General features: G+C 29.2%; 3 protein-coding genes across 5 annotated transcripts in view; 2 read left to right on the top strand and 1 right to left on the bottom strand.

The window, feature by feature from the left end:
- Positions 1 to 368, top strand: part of LOC123298012 (septin-7) — a 62,003-nt gene extending 61,635 nt beyond the window's left edge. For 2 of the 3 annotated variants that reach the window (XM_044879874.1, XM_044879877.1), the window contains one exon: positions 317 to 368. In XM_044879874.1, the coding sequence (XP_044735809.1) occupies positions 317 to 368 (52 nt within the window). Of the gene's footprint in view, positions 1 to 157; positions 232 to 316 lie in introns of all 3 variants that reach the window. The other variant, XM_044879875.1, reaches the window with a different exon arrangement.
- Positions 369 to 6,392: 6,024 nt separating this feature from the next.
- On the bottom strand, positions 6,393 to 15,216 carry LOC123297709 (integrin alpha-4-like). The gene is made up of 22 exons (XM_044879464.1): positions 15,092 to 15,216; positions 14,287 to 14,414; positions 14,142 to 14,221; positions 13,774 to 13,894; positions 13,225 to 13,328; positions 12,986 to 13,163; positions 12,452 to 12,540; positions 11,829 to 12,068; positions 11,136 to 11,244; positions 10,725 to 10,916; positions 10,252 to 10,425; positions 10,074 to 10,192; positions 9,329 to 9,437; positions 9,083 to 9,224; positions 8,815 to 9,019; positions 8,411 to 8,580; positions 8,212 to 8,290; positions 7,761 to 8,142; positions 7,567 to 7,663; positions 7,368 to 7,497; positions 6,784 to 6,846; positions 6,393 to 6,721 (listed from the first exon to the last, which is right to left on the bottom strand). Exons 3-22 carry the CDS (start codon positions 14,172 to 14,174, stop codon positions 6,659 to 6,661), a joined length of 2,799 nt encoding a protein of 932 aa, XP_044735399.1. The 5' UTR covers positions 14,175 to 14,221; positions 14,287 to 14,414; positions 15,092 to 15,216; the 3' UTR covers positions 6,393 to 6,658.
- Positions 15,217 to 18,943: 3,727 nt separating this feature from the next.
- The window catches only part of LOC123297657 (unconventional myosin IC), a 29,384-nt gene continuing 23,249 nt past the window's right edge, over positions 18,944 to 25,078 (top strand). The window contains exon 1 of the mRNA XM_044879405.1: positions 18,944 to 18,999. The gene's annotated coding sequence lies outside the window, so the exon portion shown is untranslated. The remainder of the gene's footprint in view (positions 19,000 to 25,078) is intronic.

The following is a 25,078-nucleotide window of genomic DNA, read 5'->3' as shown; positions in this document are numbered from 1 at the left end:
TAAAGAGCTTGTTGAACACTCACCCACCATAAAAATTTACACCAATCGGCATGTATTCATGTAATAAAAAATAATAATTTAGAGAAAAAACAAAAACACACAAATAATAAAATTAATAATCAAAATTATAAAAAAAATTTTTTCTATTAAATTTCAGACCGCATACGAAGATTGCGCACATGAGAGGCTTAAAAGACCTTTTTAAATAAAGAAATATAAAAATTTATTTAGGTGTGAATACAATTTTAATTACAAACATTTCTAATGTTTTTTTGTACAATTTTGATTTGATTTATGTTTGAAATATTTGTTGCAGGACTGTAGATGGAAAAGAGAAAAAGGATAAGAAGAAAAAAGGACTATTTTAAACAAAATAAACAAAAAATTATTCACTACAAATAATGTGAGAAAAACTATTCATAAATTATTTTGTTTTACAACAAAAAAACAATTAATGTGTACCATAAATATATAAAAATAAGTATATAATATATAAATATATATAATTATATATATATAGGATCCGTAAAAGTGTTAATAAATTATATAACAAAAATTTAGTGGTTTAAGTTATGTAATTTGCGCAGTGTGGTATTCATCTAATTTAGTTGTATGTGGAAAAAAAATCAACGAGTATATCATCAAATTTTATTTGTGCTTAATAAATGTATTTATAATTCTGGGTGTTTTTAAAATTATACCAAAAATTTTATGGACCGATATGGGTAATAGACCTTTTTCACATTTTTTTTAAATGAAAGTAAAAGTGGGCTAATTTTTTTCCCCGATTTTTTCGTAGCCATATGACCGAGGTTAAAGATCGAAACCAATATTTATCTTGTTGATTTCAAAGTATGCACTCCTCTACGAAGTGATAATTTTAGTTCAAGAAACAAAAAAGATAATTTTTTTTACTTGACCTGGTGTAAATTACTTTTAACGCCGCAAAAATTCAGTAAAAATTAATTGCGGAAAAAGCTAAAAAGTGGGCTTTGATGATGAAATGCCTCAAGAGAAGAGTTTTATTAAATCGAATCGACCACTTTCTCTCACTCTCTTACCTAAAACAATATTTGAAACAAAATATAATTAAAGGAACAAATTAAGATGATACTATAAGTTCTTAAAATTATTTTTGTGTATTTCAAAAACACCCGGTAACAGAAATGTAAAATAGCGTGTAATTTGAGAAAAAAATAACGTTAAAAAATCCTAATTAATGAAAATTCACTTTCATATAAAACAAAAGGTCATATTTTATAAAAATCGTAAACAAATTTATTTCGAAGCATTTATTGAAGGCCTAGTATTAGCATTGATTTTTTGCAATATTAATGATCCAGCAAAAAATTGTTCTCAGCGACTTATTAAAAAAAAAAATTTTGTGAAGTGAAACTTTTTTCAAGAGGCTAAATTCGAAAATAAATAAGTTTTTCGATAAACTTTATAAAATTCATATAAAACTTAGATTAGAATATTATCATAATTTATTTCGTAGATCTTCGAATTCTCTTAAAAATATGAGAATTTAAGAAGTTTCACTTCGTTGTGTGATGTTCCTAGAATAAACACACATTTTCTATGTTGTGATTCCTAAAATTTGGCATAATTTTTTTTTTGTACAGTAGAATCTCGATAAGTTAAACCTCGGTAACATAAAAACCTTAGTTACTTCAAAAAATACTACGTTCCCTTCCCATCAGAGCCCAAAACCTCTATAGCTTAAAATACGCAACCTCTATAACTTAAATAAATAATTTCTGTTAGGCCCTCAGTAACTAAAAGAAATGTTTCCACAACCTCTATAACATAAAATTGTGTGAATGAGTCATTTTGAAAGAGTGTCAAAACAACTGTACGATCATTTATAGAGCAGTGTAGCAACATAGAAGATAATGTATTCTCCTCTCTATTTGTCATTGAAAATCAAATCGATTTAGAAACAGTGAATTTTTTAAAACAAAAGAAAATCACAGATTTTTATAAGTAGACTAAACCTTTAGTTGTTGTTTTATTTTTATGTAATGTAAGTAATGTGAATAAATATGATTACATATGTATTTTATTTTCAGTATTTTATTGAACCCATCCTTCTGATGCATTCAATAACATAGACCCTTGATAACTAAAAACCTCTATAACTTAAAATATTTTTTGTTTCCCTTGGACTTTAACTTATCGAGATTCTACTGTATTAGTGTTTTTAATTTTTATATGAAATCATAATTTTTTTTATTTAAACATTGGTATAATTAACGAGAGAATTTTGAACCAAAGACATTTATTGTACTTTTTTAGATTATTTAGAATTTCTACACGTATTTTGAAAACAAAAAAAAAAACGATTTTTTGTAAAATAATATATTAATTTTTAAGTTAAAGATTAAAAAGAAATTTAGTTACGCATTTAAATGAATGATGGTGTACTTTAAAAATTTATTTATTAAGGGATCATCTTATAATTACGATGAATATTTTGTGACATGAAGAAGTCAGATTATGGAATTTGATAAAGGAATATGGAAGATATCGTGTAGACAGAAAAAAGAAGATTAAACTCGAAGAAAACTGTTCACTAGTCTTTGTTACCCAATATACAAGCAGACGCCTCAGTGCAGTTATAGTCATTATTGAACACCATCTGCCCTTCCAAAACGAATTTGAGGAGTCCAAAACGATGATTGTTTCTTTCCCATGTCATAAAAACTGAAATTTGAGGAATCCTATCCCACCTCTTAATATATTCATGATAGCCCCTTAACAATCTTTATTTCAAAGGTAATTTTTTTAATACCATATTTAAATAATTTGAATAAACCTGGTGCTGCTTTGATTTCTAAATAGTTCTTAATAGCTGTATTTCTCTCATAAATAATACAATCTTCCATGACTAATTACTTCCTTCGTAATTTTTATAATTAACGTTTTAGTGTTTGAATATGGCACTAATCAAACCGCAAAAGATTTGTGAGATTGTCAATTTACGTTTTAAAATGTCAGAATTCACTGAAAATTGTAAGTGTCAATGCAAAAAATGATGTAAAAATTTGTGTTGAAGTTTTACAATTTTATCTTTAAACCCTAGGACTCACGCGCGCTTAGCAGTAAGCATCGAGAAGCCTACGAACGATCAACCGAGCAAGATGCGCGTGGAATATAGGCAGGACATTATCTCGCTTTGGCCGCCATAGCCTAAAGTTCTTGACTGCCTAATGTGCAGTCTCAAATAATCAAATAAAACTCCCCTACTTCAAAAGATCCCTAATAGTATGGATGTAAAATAATCTTTGTATAAGAAAGAAATAGTTTTTTTACATACAAAGTACTTTTAATTTGAATAATTTACGTAGATTTTTTGTAAATATAGATTTAATTTGTGGTTCGTAATAAAAGGATTTTTGCCTAAGAAAATCATATTTTCGCAAACATACCATTTAACCGTCCATGCTTTATAATATCATTTTAATTTGATTTTACCGTCGAATTTGGACCAATGTCTAATATATTCGAGAGGCAATTTTGAATATATAAAGATTCTTGTACACAAAGACTCATGATCAATTATTTCAAGCTTTTGAAAGATTGATATATTGTTTGCCTTTCGATGGCACATCATTCAAGTACCAGGAGTTTTGAATTTGAAGAATGATTTCAACAAAACAACGTTGATTATAATTTGCAATTCTAAAGGTTTAAAATTCATAACGCTGGAAGTAATCTCAGTTTACAATATAAAGATAAACATCCCATTAAAAAACTGCGCAACGAATAGTCAGACCATTGTGTACAGGAGTCTAAGCCAAAAAAATTTTTATTCGTTCATACAATTGTTTTGTCTATAAATGTCATATTTACTAAGAAAAAGCACAAACTAGATAGGAGAAGCAGACGTACTAGGTATGTAAACATTTTTTTGTATTAAATTTCATCATATTTTTACAGTAAAATAAATAAGTTTAAGTTAAGTAGATGAGCTTGAATCAGATATTTAAAAAATAGGCCTGTTCGCCAAAAAACCGTGGTTGTCCATTCTATTCTATTGCAAGGAGGTAGACAATGTATGGATCGCCAAATTTTCAGAACGGGCGGTTATAAAAAGAGCGTTTACTTTTTGCTAAGGCTTTTTTTAGTGAGCGCGTTTTATGCCAAACAAGACCTATGTTTTTTTTAAGCGTAACTTTGTAAAAGTAAAAACCAATACTAATGTATAAATCTTTTTAAAGAATTCTATAAACTTTTTGTAAAAAAAAAAAATATTTTATATAAATAAAAGTAGAAAATAGTGGTATTTGAAACATGTAATTAAAAAAATAAACGAAGTTTTGTTTGTTTTTTAATGTACTAGAACAATGTCTTATTTAAGATCAGGGTTTGGACCAGTAGCGGATTAGCTTTATAGCAAGTGTACAAAATGCTACAAGCCATGTGGATCCAGAGTATAAAAAGTTTTTGCTTTTGGCGCCGTTAAAATAGACAGGCGGTGAACTTGTTTAAAAATAGTAGTGAAATACTCGTAAACGATACAAAATTTTTTGTCAAGAGCCCATCATAAACAAAAGGGTCGGCAGTAGATTCACGATGACTAAAAAATGCTTTTTATTGATCGATTTTTATTACAGGTGTATATTTGCTATGGGTCCAGCACTGACTTAATTCGGCACTGATTTGGACACAACATTGATGAGTAAAGATCCGTTATTGGAGTTATCCCAGAGCTTCAATAATACGTAATATTCTTTCATCGTTGTGCCTAGACTGTGTTTTAGACATTTAAAAATAAATACTCTTAATAAAAATTTATGCTCAAAATGCTCAATCACTTAGACAAGCACCATTCACCATAAATATTTTCTTAAGATTTTTTAATTATGAGATATTAGCGAACAAGATTTTTCTCCTACTTATATTGATTAACGTTAACTTTTTGATTGAAAAAATTTTATTTAAAAAAATTCTTCTTTGTACCATTTACTTATCGTGTACTTTGTAATTTTCTTTGCAACTTTAATCCGCAGTTCAATCAAATATTAAATCTATAAAAATGTTATGCCAGGAAACGAAATATATTTAAAAAAAAAAAAACTATTGTCGTTTGTTTAGATTTTAAATTTTTAGTTTACAATATTTCTCGCGCATTAGGCTGCAATAAGTATCTAAACTATTAAGTATTAAACTCTAATAATTTACTAAAAGCAAGTCAAAGGGGATAGACGTGTCTGACTTCGAACAGCAAGTTTACTGCCGCACACGTTGTAATAGATACAAGGGCCAAAACCAAACAGCCTAGTGTGTGGGGCGCTCTAATTGTAAGCTTACGAGAAGATTTGTCACAGTGTTAAGGGATCTGTATACTGTGAAAAAACTTCATTTGAGTCATTTTTAGAGTGGAACGAGTATAAGCAAAATCTTAGAAAATAACATTTCATACAAAAAAATTCATGGGTGCTTCAAGAAAATCGAAAAGGATGAGAGCAAGTTACATTTTTTATCAGTCTTTTGTACTGCATAGAGCAGTGTTTTTCAATCTTTTTCATGACGCGAGCTCCTTAGTAACTAAAAATATTTTGCGACACCCTACCCTCCGCGGTACCTAACCAACATTTTTATTTATTTTCACAAATTTCTTTTTCCTGAGTCGACACACACTTTAAAAACCGCTGTAAACGTAGAGCATGTTGTAAAACCTATGGATTAATCAACTTTGATTGTTGCACTTTCAAGGATGAGATCAATTTACCTGTCTCTAGTAACTGTATGTTATGCCCCGATTACGTACTGAAATGCCCTGAACGCCCCTTGATCGATAATTCAGTGAGAAATTGCAACCACTCTAAAAAAAGACTCCACCAATAACATTTGTTAGCTGCAGAAAGAATTTTATTAATCTGAAGAAAGATAAATAAATAAAATTGCTCAAAAATGTATCTTTGTTATTAATTTTTAAAAGAAAATGTGCCATTTATGTTAATGTTTTCAAATACAAGTTTTAATAAACCAGAATTTTTGCTACAATATAAAAGAAATATAATAATTCATGCATAATATTTTTCTATAAATACATAAAACGAAATATAATTTACAAAAAAAATAAAAGTGTATTATATTCATTAATTATTTCATGTTTTAATTAATTATATTAAATTAGATAACACTATATTAAATAAATTGTTCCAGAACAAAACAAAATTAAAAAATAAATATATATCCTTTATTATTATGTGTAAGATATTAGTTTTCATATTTTACGTCTTTATTTTTCTTAATTTTTTTTATAAAATACATGAAAATTATTATTATTACTTGCCAAGGTATAAATGTAAATGCTAATTTAAAAAATAAATTAAAAAAAGTTTGTATATATAAAATATATTAAAATAAATTACTTTGCTGGATTATTAAATTAATATTTAAGTGTTATTTAAATTATTTTTATCCTCTATTTGGGCCGGATTAACTGTTAAATATCTATAATTAACAACTATTTTATTAACCTAGTGAATCTTAAGACAGTTGAATCCTAATAATATAAATGGGAAAGCAACTCTGCCTGTCTGATACGTTTTCACGTCTAAATCGCAAAACCAATTTAGATGATTTTCGGTTTTGAGATAGATGGAATCCTGGGAAAGAACATAGGGTACATTTTGCTTTCGAAAATTTAGTTTATTGGTACGTCAAAAGTTTCCTCGTAATTAAAGCTTTCAATTTCCATCATAGTTCTCTGAAATTTTAAATATTTCATAAAAATTTAAATTCTTATAACCAAATTTAAAAATTACTTACCCTTTTTTCTTCTTGAATTAAATTCTCCAATTGCTTCTTTTTCTCGCGCCGGAAAAATCCACACTATACATAAAAGAAATATTGAATCAACTTTTATGAAAGCTAAGTTCAAAACGAAAGAAATCAGCTAGGTGACGGGTAATACTTAACGAATTTTTTAAGAAAATGAACAAAAGAGAAAACCACCTCCCAGTCAGTTGTGTGATATTTCGGAAATAACTGGTACCCATACGATTTAAAAATGCGTATGTGGGCACTTGGACGCGGGTTCAAGTAACTGTCCTCTAAACACTTAGTTGGTCTCCTGCAGTTTTTTTGTTAGGTTTAAGGGGCCATCCCATAATAACTTCACACGTTAAGGGAAGGTGGGAGGGGGGGTCAACAAAAAGTGGCATTGTGTAATAGAGGTCAAAAATTTTTACACAATTATTAGTAAACATAAAATTGAAAAATATGTGATGTCATACCAGGGAAAAGGGTGTTTCACAAAAGTGACTGCCTGTGACAAAGATGAGGGGAGGGGCTACAAAAATCATAAAATTTGTCTGACTTAATTTATGGATGCCCATATGTTAGTTTGTTACCTTTGAAAGTAAGAAAATTAATAATAAAAGTGCAACTATTCCAATCCCTGCAGCTGTTACTATAATCCAGAGTGATATTTTGCCTGGTAATCCGAGGCTAAATATTGTCGTTACTGTCGCAGTATGCATGCTAAAATGTATTCAGGAAAAATCGATTTTAAAAAAATTTAGGAGAAACTTAAGAAAATTTATATCGAACCTGTCATTAGATAATAATTTTATTTCTGTGTAATCTTCTATCTTGGCAAAAACATTTGTGGAATATTGGATAAACTTTTTAATTCCGATTAACTTATCTGTAAGAAAAAACTGTTTCTTTAGAAAAGGTGTTGAAAAAAATTACATTTACCAATAGCTCGACTTTTAAAGGCACCCAAATTAAAATTTACAAACCTTGAATCATTGGTATCGATAAATTCACTTTTAAATTTAATTTTATTCTTTGATCCGAATAAATTACAGATTCAATTGGGCATACAATTTGTGAACATTTAACCAAATTTTCAAAACAATTTAACATGAATGTTCGATCTTCTGAAAGTGAATTTGTAATCAATTCTGATTCATTAAATGAACTAGAATTGTTGTAAAATAATGTTTCATTTTGAACTGTTCCATTAAGAACTTGACAAGAAATTTCTTTGCCAGCAAAATAACCGTGAATTTTATCGATTACAGCAATTGTATATGTATTGCCTTTGAGTGTTGAGTATTCGGTTGGTACGAATAAATTTATTAACATATTTTCTAAAGGACTGACTCCAAATTTATGAATCTAAAAAAAATTGACTATTAAATATACCTCAAAGAATATATTTTATAATATTTTTAATATTAATTTTACTTCGTAAGAATGTTCGAAACTAATGCTTTCATTAATTTTATGTTCTTCGGTATTCGAATATGTTTCTTGTTCAGCTTTTCTGTGAAAAAAAGTTTCAATAAATTATTCCAAGTTTTAAATCAAGTTTAATAACCAGCAATATTTTTTCGCAATTATTTAACAATTAGTTTCTTTACTTTGCAATGTTTGAATATCTTACCCGGTAATTTGAATTCCTACTTCTCTAATTAGTTCCAATGTACTAACAATATGATTGGAATATTTTTCATCAGTTTTAGTTGTTATCGATATTTCAAATGTTAAATTTGTTTCGGGAGTTTTTAATCGATCGAAATAACTTATTATATCCATGTCGAAAACTAATGCAATCTAAAAATAATAATTAATTGTTTTAAATTTAAATCGGAAATCGCATATTGAGCGCATATCCTCGAATTTTTTAATAATTCCTTTACAATTTAAATTTTAAATGTCTAAATTTAGTTAATAAACAAAACAAATTCCGGTTAACACCGAATACAATCCAAGTGCGTATCCAGAATTTAACGAAAATCAACTAATAACAAATTTCTAATTTGCTTGGACTAATATACCTATAATTACCGTTTGGTTTGTCTCAAATCGATTATTTAATCGACATTCCAAATAGGTTTTATTCCCTTCACACGATGTCTGTGCTATCTCCATTTGATTTGGTAATTTAATATATAATTTTGAATAAAATGCTGTAGCATCGCCATTATTTGTAATTGTTATTGTTAATGCCAATGGCTGGTTTGAACCAATTGTATAAGTATCGATAACTTCACTATAAAAAAATAATATCACTTGTGTTTAATAAAATTCTCTTGATTGGTTTTGTAGTTTTTACTTATGGCTTAAGAACGTAGCATTTAAATTTAAGTCACATTCGCATCCAGAGCATTGGACTTCAAAGTTCATATCGATTGTATCCTTTAATTTTGATAGTTGGTCATTCATTACTAAACATTCATTTGTGAACTTATCTGAACCTGTAAAAAATCCTGGTTATATTTTTTATACTTTTTAAGGTGTGTTCATTTGAGTTTTAAGTTCGACCATTCTTAATGGAAAACTCTTTATTACAAAAACATACCTTCCGTTCCTTCATTGCCAATCCACATGGTACTTTTTTCAATTTTTGGTGGTATAAATTCAATTGCCATTGCTATGGTAATTGGCCTCATAAAATTTGCGTCATTTTTCTAAAAAAAAAAAAAATATTGATCGTGGGATACCACGGGTTTTTTTTAAAATGATAAATACATACTTGAAACTTCGTGAGTGGCTTCCTTTTTGACGAGTCTTCCAAACATTCCTTACTCTTTTTTCGAAAGTGGTGCGTTTTCAAATAAGCAGCCTTTTCGAAAAAAATCATAGAAGAAGGTTGGTTAGACTCGTCAAAAGGAAGCCGACATTACAGATATGTAATACAAATTGCAAACTGAATAAAATTAAATCTTATTATTATTTCAACAGTAATTTTCTTTCTTTTCATTTATAGGCAATTTTATTACAGATAAGTTATACAAATTGCAAACTGAATAAAATTAAATCTTATTATTATTTCAACAGTAATTTTCTTTCTTTTCATTTATTGGCAATTTTATTACAGATATGTTATACAAATTGCAAACTGAATAAAATTAAATCTTATTATTATTTATATAGCCTGCTTTTTCCTAAGCGGTAAATTTTTAGATCGTGAGTCTATTTTTCGCGAGTTTTTTAAAGCCACTCACGAAGTATCAAGTATGTATTTATCATTTAAAAAAACCGTGGTGTCCCACGATCTGACGATTTAGTTATAATTTTTAAAAGGTAAACTATTTGCTACTTACGACTGAAAATTCAAATTCTTCGCAATTAGGACCATCTTTTGTCAATGTAACATTTTTGGGTCGTAAATCTTGCTCGCAAGTCGTTCGAGTTGTATCAGTTTTAAAATAACGAAGTATTGCTGAAATCCAATTCTATGAAAATATTTGGAAAATTTAATAAAAAAAATGAACAACTTACACGTGTGATATGGAATATTTTTTCCAGTATATTTAATACAAGCATTGATACGAAATTTGGTTTCTTTGCCTTTTATTGTTGTTGAATTCGTTTCAAACTTGGCTTCGAAAATTGCTGTGGGGCATGATCTTAAGACAACAACGTGCCCAGATAAATGTGATCCAACAGCCAAATCTAAACCAAATAAAATTTTCTGTGTAACATCTATAATATGCATATTTCACTAACGCAAATCGAAATCGTTTACAAGATAAGTCCTACGTACCCAAGACCCAATTGAACTATGTTGCTCATTTGCGAACTCGACCTCACCTTGTACGTCTTGAGCACGCTGTAAAAACTTAAGTTTGATATCTTTTTTGAGTTATCGTCTTGTCAGACAGACAAGCGGACAACCGGACGAATAGACAACCGAAAATGGACTATTTAGGTGATTTTATGAACACCTCTAAAGTATTAAATATTTTTATTACCTTCATGTTTATCGCCGTCTAAATCCATGGGCCGAGCCATCGATATACCAAATCCTTTTAGGATAGAATTTATTTCAATAGCACGAATTCGTTGTGGTTTTCGGCTGGATAAACCTTTTTCATTATCACATCCATTATATATATAAATCGCTCCGCGATATTCATCTTCGTATGGTGCGCCAACCACGAAATCTGCATAAAATTATTAGATTTATATGGACCTAAAAGTCCGCAGGTCTACGCCCAAAAAACTTGAAAGGCGAAATCAGTGGTGGATTTAACAGGTAGGCAAAGAGCATAAGCTTTTTACGGATTTAGGATTATAGGGAATATATTGAATTGTTTTAGTGAGACTTTGATTGGAGTAGAGGTACTGCAAAAGGTACTATAAATTAGTATAGCCTTAATTACCTGAATATTTATCACCATCAATATCACCAAGTGACGATATTGCAGTGCCGAATCGACCGCCAGGAACATTACCATCTATGTAAGTTGATTCTTTATCTCCAAAATTTTTCTAAAAGAATTATTTCATCAAATTATTCGACTGTTGCTATTTTTATATATGATGACCTAAAATGAACGTTATATTCCTAATATTCTTTATTATTAAGAAAAAAGCTCTACCAGTTCGGAATTCCGGGGCTGTGCGGTACTCGTGGCTAAAAACAGGTTAGAGAAATAATATATAGGTGATAAATATGCAAACTGAAAAAATTCAATCTTATTATTATTTCACCAGTAATTTTCTTTCTTTTCATTTATAGGCAATTTTATTACAGATATGTTATACAAATTGCAAACTGAATAAAATTAAATGTTATTATTATTTCTATAACCTGCTTTTTCCTAAGCGGTAAATTTTTAGATCGTGAGTCTATTTTTTGCGAGTTTTTTAAAATAAAAACTAAAAAACAGACTAGGCTTATTTTCAAACTTTTTGTTTCATAGCAAAATGATTGTATACTCCTTGATTAAATACTGAAATTAAATACTTCAAGTGTTAAAAACAAAATTAAAAATGAATTTTTAAAGAAAATTTGTAATTAATAATAAAGGAATTGCAATCGTTCATTTAGCGTCATCCTGTTTTATAGCTACCGAACGTCCTAAATAGATGTAAACTCTTCCTTCCTCCATATGTTTAGTATAAAATGGAGACCCAACAATTAAATCATCTAATCCATCATTATTTAGATCTGTTACTTCTAGACTAGCACCAAAATATTCACCAACTTGTGTTCCATCGATTGTGTGTGAAAATAGTTTTTTTTTATCATCTACATATGGGTTTTTACTTTTTGGATCCGGTGTCTTATTTGGAAATTTCATTATACCCACCTAAATAAATCAAGAAACATAGTTAAAGTAAAGGAGAAGTGTTTGCCTCCAATTATTGGAGGACAGACGTAATAAATCAAGTGCCTGCACGAAAAAAAATTTAAGTTTTGCTAACCTGCCGCAAAGTCACGACCATCTGAAGGTAGCCCTGATTGAGATTTTCAAGTGAATTTTTTAGAAGGGAAGTGAATGTCGGATTACTGGACATGTCAAAACTGTACAGTTAATTTAAAAAATATTTAGGTACCGTTTTCAAAAAGTGTCGCAAAAACCAGCGTTTATACGACCATTCAAGTTTTTCCATGTAACTCGGCTACAACCTTCCGGAAGATTAGCATAAATAAATCTTTTTTCGTCCTATCTCTTGGTCCATAATTATTTACCTGACCCGTACAGTTCAGTGTTCGGGGAGCACTTGTTACATATAATATATCTGATTTGGCTATAAAATTTCCGGACGAAACTTGATACCCTATTTGGAAATTAAATCATATTAGTTAGTAAAAATTGAGAAGCTAAAGCAAACGATTATTGATGTGTATAAATAATAAAGTTTGTTAAGTCTCATGTGTACAAGGCTAGGCGTGGTATTTGATAGTTATTTCAAAACACCTGGAAATTTAATAGGCTATTTTCGAGAAGTATACGCCTCCAATTTCTACCATTCATAATATCTCATTCATCATAATTGAATGATTGTAAACTCACTAGTCAAATTAGTTAGTCATTTCATCCGAAAAATTTCAGCATGGGCTTGTGGTTTATAACTGTTTTGGTATTTTATATAATCATGTCTATTGTCGGCTGGCAAAAGATAAAATCCTATAGGATAGCACCCAGGAGTTTGGAACCCTCTTCCACATTGAAAAGAGAAAATATAATATTTATACACTTTGGATACATTGATTAATTATTACCTATGTAATTATCAGCATTACGTGGAAGGTAAAAATAATTAATAATTTCATTTTTAAAAAGTACATCAGTATTTAACTTATTATTTTTATTTTTAAAAGTTTTGCTGTCTGGTTGGTACAAAATAGTAGCGCCGTTTCGATCAAATACGCCAGGCGCGCCTAATAATAGCTCGGCAACCTAAAAAAGAAAAATATATAGCCTATTTTTTTATTTAATCAATTTATTTTTAACATTATACCTTAGACTTTTTAGGAAAATGGGCAGAAAATCCTGCAAGACCATTAGCTTGTTGCATAATCTTCACAGGTCTTTTGGTAATGTTCAAGGTATAATAATATTGCCCTGCAAAAAAATTATTAGGTCAAATCAAGTTTTATCCTCCCACAAATTTTTGAATTGTGGTATAATAATAATAATAATAATAATAATAATACATAAGAGGGATACGGTAAATGGATCCCTAGAACTTAGACCAAGAGTTCCTCTGTGCTCGCCTTTAAACAACCTGTCACTCGAAAGCGAGAGTTTGCTAGGTAAGAGGTTCTATTTTAAGCATATGAAGCTGTCGAAGCCAGACGCCATACAGAAAGCCCACAGCCACAGCTTCTCCTTCGGGATTGATATCAGATTGATGGGTTCAAGTTTCACAGATACATTTTTATCAAGAACAATTTTTCATGTATCTTGTCAGTTAAAATCTGATTTAACTTTTAAATGACGATAAAGGCTAAATTTCCAAACAGATAAACGAACGTAAAAGTTTCAAATATTCATAAAAATGACTTACCTTTTTCATGCAGTGGTAATATTGGTAAAGTTAGTTTATTTACGGTAACATAGCAAACACCCATTGTCAAATTAGGGTGATCCAGTCTATGATCTATAATTGTCCAACGACTACCACAAATCTAAAAAATATTATACATCAACGGTAGTTTTAAGTAAAATATAAGGTGTCTGATGATTCAATGGACATAGTTTAAGATCGTATTCTTTTGACGTCCTTAACATAACAAAATATCTGTTTCATTGCATTGTCATCATACAACGAGAGACATACTGGAAAATCATCTGAGTCATTTTGGTAACAAAAGTCTGTCGATGATATCCGTGGATAAAATAATAGGATTTTTGAAATAAATTTATTTTACATACCACAGTTCGTCCTGTGGTCAAATCTACATCCATAGAACTTCCGATCCATGAATTTTCATCTGTTGATACTCTATTTTTATCTGAAAGAAATACTCGTAAAATAAATTTCAGTTTTTTACTTTTTAATACGTTTGGTGATATTTACCGGGTGATTTTCTTAAATCTAACTCTTCGCACGGTTTTTTAAATTTACAACGATACACAGCACCACGTTTATTTGATGGATTTTTGATGAAGAATTTTGATGAAGCCTTTGGTGCACCTATTTGTAGACTAGGCGCAAAAAAATTAAAAAAAAAAGGCATTTAAAAAGTACCCAACCAGAGAATAACTTTGGAAAATTGAACTTGTAAATTTGAACTTATGCAATTTGAACCTTGTACAGCCTTGTAGAAATTTTACAATTAGAACCCTGAGCAATTAGAACTTTTGAAAATTGAAGGATGGCAGAATAGACAAACTCACTGATCAACCACAGGTTGATCAAAAGGTACAAAAACTCGCAGACTCGCGCCAACTCGACGACCCATTGAAGGCATGGCAAACTCGCGGTTAACAGGATGAATGCAATCACAGGTTGAATGTACAAATCTGAAAGTTTTTGTCCATCTCAGTCGCCTCGGGATTGGATCCATCCTATGATCTGCAAGTTTGTCATGTCTTTAATGGAGTTAGTTGAATTAGCACGGGTCAGCAAGTATATATTTCGCCACAAATACGTTTGAATTTTAGATACCTGGGTAAACTTATTATCTGATACGGAATTTTAGAAGTAATGACTTGATATTTTAGATAATTTGCTTAAAATTCGAGAGGTTTTACTCATGTTCCTACTACTAGCTGTTATATTCGCCTATCGATTAAATCGGAAAATACAAGAATGTATTGACCAAAGAGTACGTCGAACAGATTCCTTACATTATTCCAAATTTTACAAATTGTTTTCTCACCCATCGTTTATAAATACAACCGAATAACCAAAATAATTCGAATCATTTGCTGTTTTTGTAGGCTCTGCATTTTTATAAATTATAATACTATCAGTATTCACATTATACGCACTTAAATGATAACATTTAATTAAAATAATTATTATAAAGTAAATTAATTTTAACATGTTTATTTTTTTTTCTCTTTTAATAAAAAATTAATATAATTCATGCAATAATCACATAATCTTTCACATATTCTCCAAGAATTAAAAACTGCTGAAATTGTTATATATTGGGAGTTTTTTCTTGAATATTACGTAATAGTAAGGATGTAAAGTAAGGGCGGCTTTATGGAGAGGACAATAATTTTTGAAACTGGGGTATAAATGGAATTTTACTGTTAGTTTAAGTTAGATTAAAAAGCAGTGGTAGATTATATTAAAAAGCACATTTAGACCATAGAGCTTATCTGAAGAAGAAATCGCCCCCTTGAAAGATTTAGAGCTTTTTTTAAAACATATTAAACAAACTTGAAGTCAAAATTTCTTAACTTAGAAGATCTTAAAAAAAAAGTAATTGATTCACCTGCTCCAAGTATGCCAGTCTTTTCATTGCAAAAGCTTGATAGCAATAGAGAACGTGGATCTTCGTATATTTTACCTTTCTATTGTGGCAGCTCTTTCAGAGCTAGACAAAAGCTCTCTTTCAGAGCTAGTGAAATACTGTAACGGTAGTGGTTTTAAACTGGAGGCATATAATATAATTGTCTCTTGAGTCTTATTAGCAGGCGAGATTCAATGCCCCTTCAATATCATTAATCAAATGTGGAAACCTGTGGGAGGCTGGAATTAAGTAACGTAGTTTAAGGACACCCCCTAAGAGATTTTATTTCCATGTGATTGTAATCAAAATAAAAGTGAATTCTAGGTTGATGAATTATTTTTATCGTATCTTGTAGACACGTCTCTGCTTTAAGAAGTTTTTATGGATATTTTAGTTAGCCACAATATCCGTTTAACTCTAATCAAATGAAAGGAAGTGGAAGGAAGTGTATATAAGCAGTTGAGAGTCTTAAATCGAAATCGCTTTTTTTTTATCATTATATTGTATTAATATATTTTTGAAAATTTATTTATTTATTTTTCCAAGAGCAAAAAAATTTTGTACTTTGATGAACTTTATAATTTGTCATTACTGTTATTACATATACAATAATTATGATAACTGTGCTTTGGGTAATTGTTCAGATCATAATTTCTAATAATATGACGTAATTTTTCAACGGCCCAGTGCATTTTTATTAATGTGGTCTAGTCACTACATCATAAACGAATCACATATGAAACAAGCTGTGTGGTGAATATGACGCTTAGAAACCAGGCCTATACTTGTTCTTCTAACAAAAAAAATCAACTTATTATTTTTGGAGTTTTTTGGATGACACCGACTCCAAAAATAACAATAATTGTAACTACATTATATTATCGTAATTTTTCGTTATTTTATTACTTTTTCTCTGTCTTATACTCTTTGGTCAAACACTACGCAAACGGGCCAACATTCAAACTTGCGTTTATTTTGGCCTTGCCATTTACAAAAAAAATATTTTCAAGTATTTGCTCTCAATTGCATCTTTTTTCTTACTATTTCATCTCCCGATAACTATACTTCTAAACTGTGTTTGTCTTTTAAGACATTTGAAAATTTGAATCTGAAATTACTTGTCGAATTTGGACCTTATTGGTACATTTTCAAAACTTAAGATACATTAAAATGAGGTAGCACATTTCAGCATTTTCAAGTTCATTTAATTTGACCAATGAAAAATTAAATACGATTGCAATATGTGGAAAGTATGAATCATGTTATCATTTCCCAGCCAACAATAATATTATAGCATAAATTTTTTACTGAAATTTAAAAAGTAAATTGATAACAAAATAAAAATATGATAACAACCCTAACAACAATAATTACAGTTTAAATATTAGAAAATGGACAAAAAATCTACCTATAACTATAATATAAAATAATGATGTTACAAAAGGTCATAATTATATGTTTTCTACTAACCATTATTGGATAGAATTGTGGGGTTTAAATTGACTGACCAAAAATCTGTTTAAATGATTCCCTTGTCGAAATAGCAAATAATCTTTATAATTTCGCCCTGTCCTAGACTGTAATGTTGGTAGCTCAAAAACGGCGAACTTTAGGAAAAAATCACATAGAGCCTTTTTGACGTAAAATTTCCCAAAACACTTGGGTAGCTTTATTTGGTGGAAAAAAATAGACATTCGACTGATTCTAGGGAGGGATATATTGGCCCAATAGGGTTTCTGGCAACAGCCGGAATATTAATCTATAAGCTTTTCTGAACAAGAATCAATTGACAAAAAGCGCTCCTCGATTTTTGCACACTCAACTCTATCTTGCGCCTGCTCTAATTACACAGCTGAGTTATTTAATGATAAAAAATTATCCTCGTTAAAATATTTGAACAGTATCTATTATTATAGCTATTTTTAAAACAATAATTATATTGTCTTTTTTTTTTTTAAATATTTTGTGAATTGGTTATGTATTAATTGTTTTACAGGTACAATTATTTTTAAAATTCGATATTAAACGGACGACAAAATATTGAACAAGGAACTACCCACATATGTGTGAATAAATGGCTACAAGTAAACTAGACAACTTTTTTCTGATTTTATAGATATGTAGTCTAGGTGTACTTATAGAAAGTTAGGTTTGGTTAGAGTGGCTGTCCTGGGGGTGGGACACACTTAGACCATATGGTCCGTTGTGATACCGAAAAATGGTTGGCCCATCCCCGGCCACTACTCCATGAACCATTTGGAGCTGTTTAAGAACAGCAGGAGAGCTTTCATGTCGAGGGACTTTAGGACAGAGAGGTCATTAAATAGAGGCTGGCTCAAGTAAGTCCACCACATGGCAAGAGCTGGACAGTGAGAGAAAAGATAAGGCATTGTCTCCTCTTCCTCACCACTGTGACAGCTCCTGCACTAGTCGTGATACCCTGCCAGGCTCAGGCGTTCAGCATGCCTGCCGCCCAACCAATGTACTGTAATAGCCGCAACAACTTTGCGAACAGAGGCCCTTGGAAGTGATATAAGATCTTCGAAACGCCTACGATTGTACTCGGACCATATCTGTCTTGTACGTTCCTCCCTCCGTCTAAGATTGGCTTTTTTTAAGATATCCTCTTTAAGCAGCAACTTGCAGTTCGCAAATGGAACTCCCGGATATTTATTGATGCTTGTGTCCGGCAGCATTTTGTCATTTCTGGCAAGCTCGCCGGCTTCACAATTTCACGATTTAACTTATTACACAATGAAATTCTCCTTAGCTCGGTTGGGTGTTCTCTTTCATGTGACCCGGAAAATTTTTGATTACACCCCCAATTTTAATACAAGCAAAAACTGCCCAATTTACTTTCTACTATTCCAACGACCATACATAACTAACTACCTCTTCAGAATATCATCTGCTGTTGTTTAAAAACACGTATAGTCTTTATAAAGAAAGTATGAACAGCGGTTGTGTATTAAAATTATTAAATATAAAGGTGAATATTTCAAGAAAACCACGCGCTTATTATAAACAACATTGACTTAAACTTAAGTCACTTTTAGTTACTAAGTTTGTTATTGCTTGCACACAATTCTACTTATTAAGGAACTTGTCCGCGTTTGTTTAATAAAACTTTTCATTTTAATATAATAATATTCTATATTTTATATATATGGAATTAATTTTTTTTTCTAAATTATAATTCTATAAATAAATGTGAATTTTTAATTGTGTTGTGATTATTGTTTATTTTTAATTATTAAAATAATTCATCTTTCTAAAATTGGATTTATAAACTTTTATATGAGTGAATTTATTTTATTAAAAGTGTAAGTACATGCGTTTTTATATATTTATTGAATTGTGTAACCTTGAATTAAATTTAACGACTTTTTGTCATTAGTGATTGCAAAAACATTTATTAAATCAATGATTTTTAAAGATGTGTTAATTTTTTTAATAAATTTAATGAATTTCTAGATTTTTTCACATAGACAAATTTGTTTTTTGTAAATCTGTTAAATTTTTATTGTTTCAAATAATTAAATTGATCTTAATTGTTGTATTTTTTAAACATTGGAATTTTTAAATTTATGATTTTTACCCATAATTTTTTTACCATTTTTTTGTTTTGGCTTGTCGTAAATTAAATTGGCTGAATTTAATTGTTGTGATTGTAAATAAATAATTTTGTTTTGTTTTTTCCTTTTTTATTTGACGATTGGTGAATTTAATGATTGGATGCAGAATTTCTGAGATATCGCAATATTTGGATCGATTTTAGTCCTTATCTCAAAAACTATTCGACCAGTCATCAAATGCCACCGATTTTTGTACTTTTTGGGTCAAAATTACCTTATATACTGAGTTTTATCGAAATTGGAGATAATAAAAATTTTTCGATTTTTTGCAATTTTTTTAAGGGGTACCCCTTTGAAAAAATCGAGAAAAACGCAAAAAAAATTTTGTTTAATTTGATGAAACTGATTGGATGGGATAATTTTGATCCAAAAAGTTTAAAAATCGGGTTAATTTAATGATTGGATGCATAGTTTCTGAGCTATCGCAATATTTGGATCGATTTTAGTCCATATCTCAAAAACTATTTGACCGGTCATCAAATGCACCCGATTTTTGTACTTTTTGGGTCAAAATGACCTTATATACTGAGTTTAATCGAAATTGGAGATAACAAAAATTTCTCGATTTTTTGCAATTTTTTTAAGGACTCTCTTTGAAAAAGGACTCTGATGAAACTCAGTGGATGAGGTAATTTTGATCCAAAAAGTATTAAAATCAGGTTAATTTAATGATTGGACCTATAGAAAGTTACAATGTATGCGAGTATCATGGGCAAAAGTTAGAGAAATTTCCCATCGAAGAGGGCAGATATCAGCTAGTTTTTAAATAAAAATGTCATGATATCTCATACCGTTTTGTTTTTATTTCAAATTTATTCATCTAAATTTAATCATGCTAAACTTAGACTGATTTAGATTTTTAAGAATTTTGTCTAGACATGATTGAAAATCTTGGAAGGCATTATCACAACTGCTTGTTATTTATTAAACATACTAATAAAAAAAAAAAAAAAAAAAAAAAAAGAAATTAAAAAGTATCTCAATAAAAATGAATTGATCACTTAACTTAATGTTTCAATTTCCGATCGGAAAATATAAAAATGTCTTTATTGTGTTAAATATATAATATGTATTTCTTTCTAGTTTAATGTTCTAAGTTTCCGGTTCGGGTGATTAATTGAACTACAAAAATAAATACTTGATGTGTAAATTTATAAATATATTTTAATAAATTTTATATTCCACGATTCTTATTTATTATTATTAATTGTTTATTTATTGTTACTTTCAAGCGATATTTGTAATTATAAATAATTGTTATAAATAAAATTCAATTTGGGTTTTTAATGAAAATGAATTTAAGGATTTTTGAGTAGTGATGTCAATTTTTCGCTAGCTATCACTAATGTGCATAATTCCAGGATCATGACTCCACATTCTTGAAACCTATTCGAGCTAGGTTAATTTTGATCACAAATTTGAAAAGTATGACCCAAATTTAATAGGATTACATACTTGGTTTATCAAAATTGGATAAAATTTGGATATGATAGAGCAAAATTAAATTTTTTGGATTCTGATGACGTCATAAAGTTAAAAAATTCGATTTTTTTGATAACAACGGCAAATTTGATCTGATCTTATTGGAATTTTTTTTGAAACCCACTTATTTTGGGTCATTCTTTTCAGCTGTGGTGTCAATTTTCCGCTAACTATCGCTTATGTGCTTAATTCCGGGACCAGTATTCAACATTCTTGAAATCTATTAGAGTTAGGTTACCATCTTGTAAACCGTTAGAAATATAATAAAAGTTTAAGTGTAAAAAATGTTCCTTATCAAAAAATAAACAACTTTTGTTTGAAACATTTTTTCGTAAACGACACTGTTTACCCGTGAGAGCGCAAAATAGTCGCAAATTGTGTAGTAGATATGTATTATATGGTAATATCAGTTATGTATGTGTGGCACGTATGTATGCGTAATGTGGCAGTGTAATCAACACAGTCTATACATGGTATTTTAACAATTAACTCAGTCAGTAGTTTGTTTTCACTTGTTTTCTTTGCAATCAATTAAAAATGTTTAAAGATTATAAACTAATTGACGTCAATTTTCTTTTAATTAAAATGATAAAACCTTTTTTTTTTATAAATAATTAATTGTTATGTGGCTAACAGGTACTGGAGACTTAATTTGTAATTTAAACCACGTAGGTATTGATATCAGTTGAACAAATTACAATTTTTTTTTGTTTATTAAAAAAAAATCAAAAATGTGTCAAGTGCGAATAGATACCATTAAATTAAACCTTCCGTACTTATTTGAGTATGTTTTTTATCAATATTTTGATTATGAAATTATTCAAAAATATGTAATTTTTATTTAATATCGAGTTTTTTTTTTAATGATTATTTTTTACAAAATTTGTATATACCTTATGGAATTCAATGTCGATATTAAAATTATGTTATTTATTTATTTATGTTCGAAAAATGTAAAATAAAATGAATCATGTAGTCGCCAAGAAGATCCATCATTTGATGAACAGAGACGACTATACAGTTACAGCATTGATGATTGACGAGCGCTATCTATATTATCAAATTTATAAGCATCACTTGCACACAATATATTAGATATTTTTGTAGTTGCGTGGTATTGTAAAGCCAAAAATAACTCATTACTTGACTACAAAGCATGCATTTTTTTTATATGTATGTATCGTGAAATAAACCAAAACTTTTTTTACAATATTCTAGGTTTTTAATCACCTTAAAAAAATCGCCAATATTTCTTAATGAAAGGAAGAAACTTAAAAATTTTGTTCGTTTTTCACATAAAATTTATACAACTTCGCACAGGCTCATTTAAGTCTTGGCAATAGATACGGAATACTTTAAAAAAAAGTGTACAGTGATTATAAAACCAATTAAAAATTGCTCAACTTTCGATATAATCCGTATCTTATATTTGTCAATAATAAAAATGTTAATTGTTTTTGAAAATAAAATGAAAAAATTAATATATTTTCAACACTTATGTTGAACGCTTATCACACCATAATTATGAATTATCTAAAAAAAAAAAATACATTCAATAGACATTTTTTTTTCATTATCCGTACAATATATAGGTATTATCCGGATATCTTATCAGTTATATCATGAAAATAAATTTGTAGAAAAATATAATACATATTGTTACGATCAGTATAAACATAATTATTGGAATACTTATTAATAATACTTAAATTAAATTTTTAACAATAATCTTTTAATTTTGTTGATTATTAAATTGCACTTTTTTGTTACAATGTATCATACTCCAGCTGCCAATCATTTAACTTTTTTTTTGGCCACATATCTTCAGTTCGTTTCGAAATAAAAGCTTTTCGAAAAGCATTTTAGATAATATATCGAAAACTATACTTGCTTAAAATAACTATATTAGGCATGGGCGAGTTATTTTAAGCCGAAGTCTCCATTGTTATAACTTTATTGTGTGTCATAAAATTAATTGTGTATCTCTTTATCCAAGTCCGCATTGCTCATAGAGGAGAAAGCGAGACGGGTATACGACTCTTCTACCTATCTCAGTTTCTCTAATAGTAATGAGATTGGTAGAAAAAAAAAGTTGTCTCTCTGTCTTACTCGAATTTTAGGTTGTCACTGTCTTACTCGTATGTTAAGTTAGACGTCCGAGGGACTTCTGTAAGCCACGTTTGCCCATGCCTGCTCTATATACATACTAAGTTTCATCAAATTCCGAATCCAAAATTTTTTCATAATTTACTCGGGCCAATTCAGATAAAAAACATTTTCTAGAGTAGGTAATTTTGACCCAAAAATCACATGTATTTGACGATTGGACAAGCAGTTTTTGAAATATCGACTATAATCATCTTCGAGAGATGGAATTCCGAACCAATTTCTTCAGTCGATATCATAAAAACTTACCATTCAATTGAAAAATCAATTGGTTTTGTTATCTTTGGATCTCTTAGGTTAATTACTAGCTACCTAAAAATCATAAAAATACATCTCATTTGACGATGAAGCGAATTTAACCAACGGAACCCTATTACTAAGAATCCGCTCGCCCATACGTTCGCCAACTCCGCTCACCCGTTCGCTATAAACAGCTGAAATTTTGACAGATTGCAGTTCAAATTTAGATGCCCACTATAAAAGAAAAAATTCGATCATGTTGGGATTGAGCATACGTATTCAGTTCTTGTTTGATAATATCTTGTACCATGGTACGGAACCCTCGAGTCGTGTACGAGTGCTACTCGCACTTGACCGGTTTTATTTTATTAAATTTTACTTTTCAACTTTAAAATGCAACAATGAACATGGTTTAGCTGCAAAATAATTTTAATTTCTTAACTTTTACTATACAGTTAATCATACGTAATACTTATATATACTTATTTATTATTCAGTAAATTATACTTAATTACTGGAGTAAAGTATGCTGTAATAAAGGTATAAATTTAATCTTATAACATTAGTTAGATATAATTATTTAGCGAAGATGTCTTATACCTAATTAGCCTAATTTTATTCAATTTGTTGTTCTAAAAATTATGAAAAAATCCATATATTAAAATCTATTTCACACAATTAAATTAGATTCAATGAAACAGTTCTCATGTTTTTTTTTGTACAATAGCATACAGTTTATACATTACTTACACTTAGAGTAGTACACCGAGGCAAAAGAACAACTACAAAAAGAAACGAAAATTTTTTTGATTTTGAACACGAATAACGTTTTTCTATCAATTGTAGCGTGTATTTTGAAAAATGGGTTTGAAGACAAAACGCAGGCAAGACACGACATCATAATCATGAAATTTGAATCAATAGAAGACAAAATATGAGCCAAAACGTAAAAAAAAATCATTTTCCAAGATGTCTGCAAAAGGGTTAATTTCCCGAATACGCAAAATTAGATTAAAGGTCTCCAAACAACCCTTTATTGATTGAATGAATACAAAAATCTAGTGTCAAAACTTTTGGGTGACTTCGTAAATGGGGCTATAATGAGAATATACACGATTTAAAGATGATCCTAAGAAAACTTGATTTTTTGGGAACGTCCTTAATAGCAAAATTTAATTTGATCTAGTTTTCTTGAAACTTGCAGCAAAAAAGTCGCGAGGCTGGCGACAAATAATAATTTATCTATCAAAGTGAGCAAAAAATTTGAATTATTAAAAAAAATTTTTAAAACATAATTAAAAATAATTATTTGATAAAATTGTGCTATCTATGCATTCAAAGTAAAAATTTTTATAAAATAATTCAAATTTCTTTAATTTATCATTATAGCGATTTTCAAGGCTTTAAAGTTTCAATCTAATTGTACTAAATAAAAATCGACTTTTTACCCAAATATGTATGTCTACGTTATACGTACAGGAGAATTGTATATTTATATGCTCGTGCTATTTAAATCATCCCATTTTCTAGGTTTTCGACTAAATAATCTATTTTTCTATAATAAAACCACTAATCATTGCCCAAATCGTACCTGAAATAACCCAAAAATTTCGTAATGACATATGTTTAAAATTAACATGATCGAATAAATTTGGTACGCGAAAAAGTGGTACGCTTTAAATGGTATGGCGGTACTATATACCCAACTCTCCCCTATATAGAAACAGTTTTGTAGCTTTTTTTTTATGAATAAGAGAAGCATTTCGAATTTTAGAACACTGTCAAGGTAAATATTATGATGTATCGGGAAGAGACAGCACCGAATACATAAACTCTTCTAATAGCAATCGATTGTTGTAGAAACGATTTATTGTAAAGA

This window comes from Chrysoperla carnea, chromosome 4 (genome assembly GCF_905475395.1).
Source record: "Chrysoperla carnea chromosome 4, inChrCarn1.1, whole genome shotgun sequence".
Classification (NCBI taxonomy): Eukaryota; Metazoa; Arthropoda; class Insecta; order Neuroptera; family Chrysopidae; genus Chrysoperla; species Chrysoperla carnea.
Note: the sequence above shows the minus strand (reverse complement) of the source record. Positions and strands in the feature narration are given on the sequence as shown.

Bases quoted from the DNA above. Each gene is read 5' to 3' on its own strand.
- LOC123297709 (XM_044879464.1), bottom strand. From the start codon at position 14,174: ATGGATGTAGATTTGACCACAGGACGAACTGTG. The intron at 11,245-11,828 runs GTAGCTATAAAA...TAATTCTTTTAG, and splicing joins ACATCTATTTAGGACGTTCG to AAAAATTTTGGAGATAAAGA. The intron at 7,664-7,760 runs GTTTGTAAATTT...TTTTTCTTACAG, and splicing joins ATCGATACCAATGATTCAAG to ATAAGTTAATCGGAATTAAA.